General features: G+C 47.9%; 1 protein-coding gene across 1 annotated transcript in view; it reads right to left on the reverse strand.

Moving 5' to 3' along the window:
* Window positions 1-8,188, reverse strand: part of SH3BP5 (SH3 domain binding protein 5) — a 72,012-nt gene extending 63,824 nt beyond the window's left edge. Inside the window, exons 1-2 of the mRNA XM_082392795.1 lie at window positions 7,924-8,188; window positions 6,148-6,210 (exon numbers count right to left, since the gene is read on the reverse strand). Coding sequence (XP_082248921.1) covers window positions 6,148-6,210; window positions 7,924-8,064 — 204 coding nt within the window. The 5' untranslated portion in view covers window positions 8,065-8,188. The remainder of the gene's footprint in view (window positions 1-6,147; window positions 6,211-7,923) is intronic.
* Window positions 8,189-12,294: the final 4,106 nt, after the last annotated feature.

The following is a 12,294-nucleotide window of genomic DNA, read 5'->3' on the forward strand; positions in this document are numbered from 1 at the left end:
CCCCATGACTTTGGGGTTTTTTCCCCCTTGACTCTTAAGTAATACAAATTCAGTGCAAATAATTCAGAAAATACAGAAAAGTATAAGGAGAATACGTCTTGCTCAACTCTCACCAGCTATAACTGGCATGTAATCCTTTCCTGATATTTTTATGCATATAAACATATTTTTTAGAATAGCATCATGAGTCTAAATCATGACTCCAAGCTTTTGGAACCTGTTTTCCATTCAGATGCCTTTCTAGGTTAATAACAAGCTGTGTCATCATCTAAAAGCCTGGATTCTCTTAGCTATCGCCCGGGCTTGGTATTCATTTATTTCCTCAACCCCCTACTGACAGTCATGCAGATTCACAATTTTTCCAACATTTTTAAACAATGCTTCAGTGAGCACTGTTGGACCTGCATCCTTGCCCAGTTAACCCCTTAGAATAAATTCTTACAAGTGCAACTGCTGGGTCAAAAGTCACGGTCCCCCAACATCCCAGCAGCAGTGTGGGACCACCACCCAAGCAGGAAGCCCTAAGTCCTACTATTCCGATGGCCAAACTTCAGGTCAGAGCTGTGGGGACAAAAGTAGCCCCAGCTCGGGAGCCCAGGAGGCCCAGTAAAGACCTCAAGTGTGGTGATCTTTACAACCAGCCAATGAACAAAGGGTCCCATCAACAATGCTCCCCGCCCCTAGCACTGCACAGTCTGCAAGGGATGTCTGCACTGGTCCCCCCCGATCCTCCCAAATAACTTGGGTCCCCAGGCCTTGACTCCAATGCCCCCTATTGCAGCAAAGCGTCCCCCGGCTCCCAAGACCCTGCCCGGGTCCCTCGCTCTGTGGCCAAGGCTTGAATCCAGGACCCCCTCACCGCCCCCCCCCACCGCCCCCCTGCAAGGTGAGAACCCCACACAGGACTCAGCCCGCAGGGGGCCCTCAATGCCAGTTCCATGAACGCCTCCAGGCCACTGTTCCACTGTTTCCTCAAACTAGATCTAACCTGGCTACAAAAGAGATCCCAGCCTCACTCATGCACCACACACACACACACAGTCTTCAAGGGGAAAGTGCTAAGATGTGACGGCACTGTCCTCTCAGAAAAGAATCTCTCTCTTCCCCTGACTCGTGTGAAAAATTCATTACGAGAGAGGCGAGGTTGCTCCCAATTCACCCCCTCCTCCCCGCGACCCCGAGTTTCCAAGCTCAGGACAGTCTCTTTTTTTCTTTCTTCTTTTTTTTAAAGAGAAAATGCTTGCTGGTTTCTGGCAGGGGCAAAGGCAGATTCTGGGTGCAGGCCTTATGCGAGTCTGAGGCACACAGATGTCCAGAATCAAATGCTTTTCAAACCGCCCTGGCCCAAGCACTGAGGGGAAGCGCACGGCCATTTACAATCAACCGCCTTTGCCTCCCCAGCGAAGGACAGGCTGGAAAAGTCAGCTTGTGATTACTCAGAGCCAGAAAAGCTGTCTGTGGGCAACTAGGCCTGGCTGTGTCCTTCCTCTTCCTCCTCCTCCTCCTCCTGGACCATTTCACACCCTAGAACAGCCCGCCTTCAGAGGAAGCAGAGGGAATACAAAAACACTACACATCATAGTAAAAAATAAATAACTGGCATGGACTATTACAAATCTTGATTACAATGATTTAGAAATTCTCTGTGCTGCCTCTTGTTTTAACAAACATTTGAGAAGAGATCGCTCTATTGGGTACGCATTGTAAAAGTGCATCAGCACGTTTACCTGAACTGCCTCACCTGGCAGGGCTGCTGCACACTGAATGACCTGTTAATCTCTCTCCATCCATTGCTCTCCCCACCCCCAGCGCACTGGCCCCCCTGGCTGGTCCTCAGCCGGGCCAGGCCCCTCTCTCTCTCTCACCTTAGCACTGGCTGTTCCCACTGCTGGAATGCGCTTCCCGCACAAGGCCCCGAGGCTCTCTCCCTCCAGATGGGCTTTCACAGAAGCAAATAGTAGGTGCTCAAAAAACACTCCATGAGTTAATAATTAAAGCTGACTAACCAATGCACCTGTGGGAAAATACATGTGCTTTCTTAACTTGAAACATCAGGCTTATATCCAAGAACCTCTCTGGTTAAAAGGTTAGCCCCTTCAACAGCTTGAAAAGGCTGGCTCTCTCAACACACATCAGAGTGCCAAGGGGATACCATGCTGTCCAGACAAGGTCAGAGGCAAACCGTGGTCATGGGAAGGGGCAGGTGTCTGCCTGACAACAGGCCAGCCATCAGACACCTTTGGTCATCTCCCATTTAAACTGCCGAGACATGGAATGGGATCCAAAGGCGAATCCCAGCTGACACCTCAGCTGCGGCTGCCCAGAGGCAACTGCGCCACAAACTGGTCACCAATTCGTTGTTTTTTCAGTTTTTTTATACAATTTGGAAAGGTTACTTTCCATTTACAGTTATTACCAAATACTGGTTATTTTCCCCGTGTTGTACAATACATCCTTGAGCCTCTCTTACACCCAGTACTTTGTACTGGTAACCACTAGTCTGTTCTCTATATCTGCGAGTCATTTCTTTTATGTTATAGTCACTAGTTGGCTGTATTTTTTAGATTCCACATATAAGCACTATCATACAGTGTTTGTCTGCCTTATTTCACTTATCATAATGCCCTCCAAGTCTATCCATGTTGCTGTAAATGGCATTATTTCATTTTTTATGACTAATATTCCATTGTATATATGTACTGCATCTTCTTTATCCATTCATCTGTCAATGAACACTTAGGTTGCTTCCATATCTTGGATATTGTAAATAGTGCTACAAACATTGGGGTCACCAATTTGCTTTAATCACTCAAAGTCAGGAGGGGTGTTGGGCCCTGCAGACCATAATCAAAAAGCAAAGGAAAGGAAATGCAGACAGCAAAAGACCCTCCCCTAGTGGCTGCGAATTATATAGTCAGTCCTCATTATTTGTGGATCCCAAATTTGTGAATCTGCCGACTCACTAAAACTGATTCCAAAATCAATACCAGGCTTCTCTACAGTCATTTGTGGACCTGCACAGAGTGGCAAGAAACTCCAGTAGCCCAACGTGCCTGCTTCCAGGGAGGACGAACAGACGCCCTCCACCCTGGTCCAGCTCTCATGCTGTAAACAAACATCCTTTACACAGTCCATTTAGTGCTATGTTTTCTGCACTTTTGTGCTTTGTGTTGGTGATTTGGCTGTTTAAAACGGCCCCCAAGCCTAGTGCTGAAGTGCTGGCTAGTGTCCTAAGCCCAGGAAAGCTGTGGTGAGCATTATGGAGAAAACATGTGTTAAATGAGCTTCAATCAGGCTGAGCCATGGTGCTGATGGCCAAGTTCAACCAACAATACACATTAAGTAAGGTGTCTTTAAACAGAAACACACATAACACACAGTTACATACTGATCAGTGGATGAAGGTGTTGGGACCAGAGGCTCACAGGAGCCTAATGAGGTTTAAGTTCCCGAAAGCCTCTGGTCACAACGTCTCCCTTGGGAGCCATGGCTCAGTATTCACTAATTCAAGGTTCAGGGCGACCTTAGTGAAATAAGGACAACCGCGAATAAGGACAACTGACCATATACTAAGGGGGCTGCTTCCTGCCCCGCGTCCTCTGGCATCCCCACTGCTCTCTCCATCTGCCACTCCACACACGGGCTCCCTTGCTCGGCAGGCTTCTGCTCAGGTGTCTTCTGGAGGCTCCTCTGTCACATCACTCTTCTACTGGACTCATCACAATCAGTAATTACTAGCCAACCCTCCACGCCTCACCCCCACCTGAAACGTCAACTCCCGGAGGCAAAGCCTCTGTCTTGTACCCATATCTACCTGTATCTGCAGAGGCCACAGTGCCCAACACAAGGTGGGTGGCCAGTGCTCGCCTGAAGGGACACAGCCCTCCACACACACGGCCACAAGGTCCCTGGCGGGTTCCGGGAGCATGACAAGCATCCAGAGGGCCTGCACAGAGGCTGAAACCCCCCGATTAGACGCCCACTATGGCCCAGGGCCACGCGCACCTCCTGTGCACTTGAAACGTGGCTGGTCCAAAGTGAGATGTGCTCTAGGTGTAACAGATGCACAAGATTTCCAAGACTTGGTACAAAAATATATGTAAAACATCTCATTCATGATTTTATTGATTCCATATTGAAATTATTGTATCTTGGACATTCTGGGTTAAAGGAACTAGATTAAAATTAACTTCACCTGCTTCCTGTTGCTTTTGAGGGTGGCCGCTAGGAAGTTTTCATGACATACAGAGCTTGGCACTATACTTGCCTGAGTCCACCTGGGTTATAGTAATGCCATGGAAAGGGCAGCCAGTGACACAGGCCAGCCCTGACCACCTCTCTCGGCTACTGCCGAATACTCTCCAGAGGCAGGCAGGAAACACCTGTCCCGTGGCTTCCTGTGACACACAAAGACCTAAGTGTGTTCCGAAAGAGGGCTCAGAAATCAAGGCTGAAAAGAGTTAAGAGATGAAACAATTGTGCCCTCAGAAGGGGAGCGCCACCAGAACAGGGGCCAGCATCGAGCAGGCCTACAGATATGTGTTGAATGAATAAACCAGTACTTTGCAAAAAAAAAAAAAAAGAAACAAAAAAACGATTTCTAAGTTGTCTGTTCATATTTGGGATAGAATACAAGAGCTGGAGGGGACCTGGAAAACGACCAGGCTCTGCCATGTCGCTGAACAGTGAGGACACTGTGCTTCCGTGTCCTCCCCTGGAGAAGAGGTGGTCCCTGCCGGTCCCTACCTGCCAGGCCCACGCCGTCCAGTAGAACTTTCTATGATGATGGGAGTCTTCTCTGATCTGTCCAATACAGTGCCTACTGGGCCCTCGAAACGTGGCTACTGTGACTGAGGAAGTGAAATATAATCTTATTTAATTGTAATTAATTTAAGTTTAAATTCAAATAGCCACATGTGGCAAAAGGCTGCCATCCTGGACGGCACAGCTCTGGCCTGCTGTGACAGACAGGAAGGAGAGAAAGCTTGTAAAAGCACTTTGGAAATGCCAAATCCTGAAAGAAATGGTAGAGGTTTTGTTGTTGAATGTATTACAAATGCGAGATTCTGAGAGATTTCAATTGCCCAACGAAGAGACTCGATTCATCGTAAGTGAAAAAAATTTAAACACACAGATTGTACTTCACCTGGGGGAAAAGAGTGTTCATAGACACCTGTAATCAGAACAGAGCAAGAACGCTTCACACACAGCTCAGAAAACTAGCTTTAACCCTCTGGGCCACAGTACCTCCAGGGCCTCGACATGCAGGCAGAAATCAAGGTCGCCAGGCTGTTGCTGCTAAGATTACATTCCTATCTCCCACCCCCTCACTCTAGGCACCAGCGGTGTCTTGCCCCTTCCGCTGACCTTCCCTGCCATTCCTCCTGCTACAGAAACGGGTCCTCCCACAGCTCTCAGACCCTCTCAGGGGGTTGTTCAAATCTGATGGATGGTAAAACCAACCAGTGCTGAAAAGGGATGCGGACTAAGTGGGAGCTGTGAAGAATGCTAATCTGTTTACACTCAGGTTGGAAGATGCTCATGAAATTCAAATCAAGTTCTCTCCGCTCCCAAGATTCTTCCCAGCAGGAAAGCCCTTCCCAGTCTAAACAGCTTTTCAGTACCATTAAGATCATTATATTCTACGCACAAGCAGACAATAAAGAAAAAAAAGCAGGGGAGTGGAAGGGGGGTGAATGATTAGGGCCGGAAAGTCAAACAAGTCTAAGTCTTTCTGAGGAAACACACAATATTTCCAAGTACCAGTGTAAGAAGCCGCCCTAAAATATTTAAAAGATTTTGTGAGCTCATTCATTCTTGTCCATTAAAGAACACAGCTACTTTTCCTCTCAGTCCTTTTAACTTTTCCACAGACACGTTAACTTTAGGGCTTAAGCATGTGTAATGCCCTTGGTTTGAGCCCCTCGGAGCTTCCATGATGAAAACCACGTGACACTGGATCCACACGTGTTCCACCCACCAGCTGGCCTCAGTGGTGTAATTTATTCTGTCAGGCAGCAGGCTGTTGCTCAACTTCGAGGAGGGAATGCGAGCAACCACCCTCCAGCTATTAAAACAAAATGAACCAGCCTGGAGTCAGCGGGACAGACGCCACTTCACTGAGAAAAGAGACCCAGCTTTCCGTACCTCAAGTTCGGTCTCCCGTCTGTTGATATCATCCGTGGATTGATTTAACTTCTCCAGTTCTCCCTGATCAAGAAAAGGGACAGAAAAAAGATTCAGGGATTTGTCTTTTGTTTCCAGTATGACTCAGCCTCAGTACCTGCAAATTACTCTGGCACAATTTGTAGGAAGAGGAACGAGTCAGTGTTAATTCTCAAGGAAAACAGTTGAGCCTTGGCTGGAAGAACAAATAAATGTCAGCATTTCTGAAACCTTTTTCTTGATGGTGGCCTTTTTGAAAATGACTTTAAGGTCCTAGGAATTTGTCTTTTCTTAGAAGGTCAATTATTTATTCCAGGTATGTGCCTTCAGGTAAACCCACCTGTTACAAATGGCTTAGAGGCTGAATCAAAACAATGCTTTCTGCTTTAGAGCAAGGATTTTGCAGAAAAGATAATAAAAGAAAACAAAGCAAAGCCTAAAGTATAAACCCAATGAAACAATTTAAATCAAGAGTACAATTCTGGCATTATCTCATCCATGGTTGAGTATTTTTCTGTAGGAATGAAAAGTCTTTTCAAACTGCCAGTTATTCAACCTACCTGGCTGTTTTACAAAACAAACAACTAAAACTAGCTTTAATCCTGATCCTTTAAATAAACATTTACAAACTGACATTTTGTAAAAAAGTGCCCAGCATGGAGTTAACTCATTTTACTCAGCAAACAAAGGACCTTGTGAACAGAATTCCCCTACCAAGAAAACAAAATTTAGTAGCCAGAACTGATTTTATTTAATAGAATTCCTAATGCAAAGATTTCTCCACCTGATTTTTATCTTGCTAACCTGCCATAACAATTCATTCAAATGCAACAGCTGAGTTAAATGAGCTTTTAATTGATCTGCGCGCTGAAAAACCCATTAAGTCTCCAGAAACTGCAGCGAATGCTGAAAAGCAATATATTTTTTTTTTAAAAAGAAAGCTTTATGGAAAGGGTAGAAAAAGGGGTCTTGGAAAGGGATGTGCTGTGCTTTTTGCTTAGAGGGTGAAGAGGTTAAGCTGTCACTCCGAGACCTCGGCTTGGAAATTGTTTTTAATCATTTCCCAGAGAAATGGAGGCACAGGAACCAGGCCAACCCTCCCGCCTTCTCGCGCGTCAGCTATGCGCACCGCTTGTCCCAGATTTCTGTTCACACCCGACCTCATAAGGAGGAAAAGCTGGGTTTTAAACCGTTGGAGGCCAAGCGGAGAGGTGAGCCAGCGGTGACAATAAGCCCTTCGGTTTGCTAACAATGAATCAGAGGAGAAGGGAGATGGCTCAGGCCGGGCACCTCTGCCAGAGGGAGGCTCCGACCCCCAGGCACGGGTGGCCGCCCGCCTGCAGGGGCCGACGACGCCCACCGCCCCGGGAGCCCGCGCCTAAGCGGCCGGCCCGGCTCCCGGAGCCCGGAGGTTGTGCAAAGCCCGCCGCGCCGCGAGCCTGGCCGGGTACCCAGACGCCGGCGTGGCGCCCCCGCCCCCTTTCCTCTTTGTTGCGCAACCGCCCGCAGCGCGGGGCACGCTGCTGCGACCACCGGATCCTGCCGGGGAATCCCGGCGATAGAGTCAGGCTGCGTCCACGCGGGCACCGCAGCCTCCCAGGAACCGGGTGAAACCGGGTACTCAGACCCTCTCCTCCAGCCCCGGACTTACGCTGCCACCTCCCGCGGGCGCAGGCACCGGTGGGGGATTGGGGGAGGTGGCTGCGAGGCGGGCTCAGTGCAGATGCCGGGGTCCTTGTGCACCCCCGCGCGCCCTACCTGGATCCGGGGGTCCACCTCTTCCTCCTCCTCCAGCCCCGGCTCCATCCCCTCCTCCTCCTCCTCCTCCTCCGAGTCCCGGGCTGGCGGCGGCAGCTCGGCCGGCTCCTCCGGACGGCTCCGCTTCGGCGCCGCGTCCATGCGGGCGGCGGACTTGGGAGCGCGGGGGTGGCGGCCGCAGACTGGGCCGGAGCCGTCTGGCCACCGCCCGGCGCGCTCGGAAGGCGCCGCTCGCCGCCGCGGGCTCCCGGGCCCAGCTCAGGAGGAAGTGGGCGCGGTCGCCCCCTCTCCGCCGCGGCCGTCAGCGCAGCGCCGCGCCGCCCGCTCCGCCCCCAGCCCGCCCGCTCTGCGCGGCCCCGACTCTAGACCTGGCCGGCCGGGGTAGCCGGGGCTCCGTCACAAAACCTCACTCCCGGAAAGCGTGAGGGTGGCGAAATGGGGGAGCCCTCACCCCCTTTTACCATAGCAGCCCGAATAGATCACAATTTACCCAGCGTCGGCCGCCTGGTGTCAGGGTGCTTTTCTCTCCCTCCCTCCTCTGCTGAGGCAATTGACTGCGTGGAAGGAAAGTTTGGGGTATTCCCGCCATCTGAAGGCACCTTTAGAAGCTTGTACTCAGTGACCCTGGACCAGTTTCAAGACTCACTCAAACTCCTGTGTACACTCAAAGCACTTTTGTCCCCTTGGGTTAACCTGGGGAAATGGGTGTACCTGAAGATTTCCCCAGAAAAGGGAACTGAAACATATGCTCGCATAGACACAAAAGAACAAAGAAGGGAGCAGCTGCAGCTCCTTGCGCGGATTCCTTGCCCAAAGGCTGTGGACCCCATTGAGCAGAGCTCCATACGCACGCTCCTGTGCTTTCGCAGTTGCGGGATGGTCCTACCTGAAGAGGCAGGAAGCATGGAAAATCCATTGATCAGGGATGTGCGTGGGTGAGTGGGTGCCTGTGAGAACAGCCTTCTCAAGGAGATGCGAGTGTAACCCCTGTTAATGGGCACGCGCCATCCAAGGATTTATGAACTGGTGAGGTTTCCTGCCCAACCTGAATGAGCGGAGAGCCAGAACTTGCCTGGCAAATTCAACATCACAAAAAGCCAAAGAATAAGGGGAATGTTTGTGCTTTTATGAAATGGCAGGGCCAGTGTGATGTCAGGAGAGCAGAAGGTCAGATGACCTTAGCAAAGCAGGCAAGGACATTGCCACTGGCCATTGCTAATGTCTCCTTCACTACAAAAATGCAGAGCGTACACACTTTCTACACAGAAGCTTGTGGCCTGTGGGCTCTGTAAGTTCGGAGGGCAGACTTGCTTGAGAAAGGAGCTTCTTTCCATGAGCTTGTCATTAAAGCCAACCTTGGGAAATCTGCTTATGATGGTTTTATCAAAAGCTAAGGTAGGGGGGTTACTCCTTGGGCAAGACTCCGCCCTACACACTCTGGCACTGTGGTCCACCATCCCAGGAGCTTCCTTGTCTCCTGGAGGTAACACAGGTGTACACCATGGGTTTGGTTCTGAACAGGTCACACCTGTTCACTGTTTTTACATCAACTGAGAGGCAGCAATTCTTTGTGAGATGTTCTCAAGTTCCCTGCTAAAGACATAGTTGCTTTTCATTTTCCAGTGATGGTTGAAGGCAGGGTCAAGATGGCCATTAAGAGTCACAAACTGAGACAGAGGTTGAAAACAAGTGAGGTCAGCCCTGATTCTAAATGCTTCCCAAGTGGTGGAACCTCATCATCACCATTCAAACAATAGCCTCCAAGTTACATTACTGTTTAAGCTTAGATCTAAGAGCAATAGGGTGGTTCAAAATGCCTTTATGGGAGGACTTCCCTGATGGCACAGTGGTTAAGTATCCGCCTGCCAATGCAGGGGACACGGTTTTGATCCCTGGTCCGGGAAGATCCCACATGCCAAGGAGCAATTAAGCCCGTGCACCACAACTACTAAGCCTGCAATCTACAGCCCGCGAGCCACAACTACTGAGTCTGCATGCTGCAACTACTGAAGCGCACGTGCCTAGAGCCCATGCTCCGCAACAAGAGAAGACCGTGAACTGCAAAGAGGAGTAGCCCCTGCTCGCCACAACTAGAGAAAGCCCCCGTGCAGCAACGAAGACCCAACACAGCCAATGATAATAATAATAATAATAATAATAATAATAATAATAATAATAAATACATAAATAAAATGTAGTCTCTTTAAAAAAAAATGCCTTTATGGGATATAGGGAAACTGCTTCTGAACACTGAACATCACTGTAGACTTTTGTTGTTTTATTTTTAGAAGACCTGGGTCAGCTATAGCATGATGTTCTAAAGTTAAAATAAGGGAAATAAATAAACTACAGCAGTACTGTATATTTCTGTTGACACATACATATGCACATCAATGCATAGAAAAGGGTCTGGAAGGAAGATTCATACCCAACAAAGACTGGCTAGCCCTGGAAAAGGCAGTATGGAGGGGCCCAAGATTGGCTAGGATGGGGTTGGGCATGTCAAAGGGAACTTTTAATCTCTTGATAATGTTTTCATTTTTTACAAGGAGGATGTATTTATGCTTATTTGTGTAATTCTAAAATAAATTTAAAATAGTGCATACTGTATTAGTTTTCTATTGCTGTGTAACAAACTACCACAAATTTAGTGGCTTAAAACAGCACTTGTTCATTACCTCACAGTTCTGTAGGCCTGACGTTGAGGCAGGGTATGACTAGCTTCTCTGCTCAGAGTCTCCCAGACTGAATCAGGGTGTTGATCAGGCTGCATTCCTTTCTGAAGGCTCTGAGGAAAAAGTCCTTCCAAGCTCACTCAGGTTGCTGGCTGAATTCAGTTCCTTGTGGTTGTAGGACTAAGGTCCCCATTTCCTTGCTCTCAGCCAAGGGCCAACCCGAATTCCTTGCCACATGGCACCCCCCATCTTCAAAGCCAGCAGCAGAGAATTTCCTTGGGTTGAATCTATCTCACACTACAATCTCCTCTTCAGGAAAAGCCCAGTCCCTTTTAAGGATTCACTTGATTAGGTCAGGTCCACACAGAATAAAGTCAACTGTGCCATATTCAGAACCTAATCATGGTGGTGACTGCCCCATCATATTCACAAGCTCCCACATTTTACAGGAATATGTACAGCAGGGGGCAGGAAATGGGGCAATCTTATACTTCTGACTACCTCACATACTAAGAAGGCAAGCCGTGTAAGTGGCTCGTAACCCAAGCAAATGCTTAGTATTTATTTTAGCTGCCATATTGATCTAGATGAGTGGTTCTAAAGGTATGGGCTGGAGACCTCTGAAGGTCTCTGAGAACTTTCAGGATGCCCATGAGATCAAAACTAGTTTCAGACAAATACTAGACAAGACTTGCTTTTCCCACTCTCATTCTCTTACAAGTATTCACTGGAGTTTCCCAGAAGTTACATGACACATGATACAACAGATTGAATGCAGAAGATATGAGAATCCAGCTTCGTCTTGCTAAAGCCACCCGTTAAAGAGATGTGCAAAAATGTAAAACAATGCCCTTCTCACTATTTGTTTTGTTTTGGAAACAATTTTATTTTTCATTTTGGAAATGAGTTATTTTTCATAAAATTATGATATTTATGTTAACATGTAACGAATGTGTTGTTATTTTTAGATGAATTAATAAAAAAAGTTTTTTAAATTGTTTTAATTTCTACACAGTAACCACCTGTAGATGCAACCACATAAACAACAGCTCTTTGAGATCTTCAATGGCTTAAAAAAATATAAAGAAGTACTGGCAACAAAGAGTTTGAGAACCACTGAGCTAGAGGAAACATATCCTCCAGTTTGAGTTATCCTTTTTTGTTTCTATAAATGTTCCACTGCCTCCTTCACTCAAAAGATTCATCACCCCTCCCAAGACCCCGTTGGTGGAGTATTTGGGGCACAGTACATTTTTGCCCATTTCAAAAGACTTTAAATATAATTTAATAATTTAAATGATTGAGATCATTAGATAAGGTGCTGCTCATGTATGGTTATTTCCTGGGATCTATATTTTGTCAACGCCTATGAAGAATTCATCACCCAGTTATAACATTGCCCCTTTGGAGAAACAGTCAGCTTTTTAGTGCCTTGTGTGTGATGTGGTTTCCAAGAACACGCCTCTGCTTGCCAGGCTTTGGGGGGTCCCTAGTGGTGGGGGGCACACCTGTACCAGAGCTGTGATTTTTGGCAGCCTGATCACATGGTGCGTGATGTGGGCAAAGTGGGGATGGCCGACGTCTTAGCAGAATCCCGAGGACTGCTTTACTAGGAGACATACTCCCTGCTGTCCACTGAAGAAAAATGCACAGCCTAAAAGTTGCGAGTTATGTTTTATTTGGGGAACGTCCTGAG

Source organism: Balaenoptera borealis, assembly GCF_965194805.1.
Source record: "Balaenoptera borealis genome assembly, chromosome: 5".
NCBI lineage: Eukaryota > Metazoa > Chordata > Mammalia > Artiodactyla > Balaenopteridae > Balaenoptera > Balaenoptera borealis.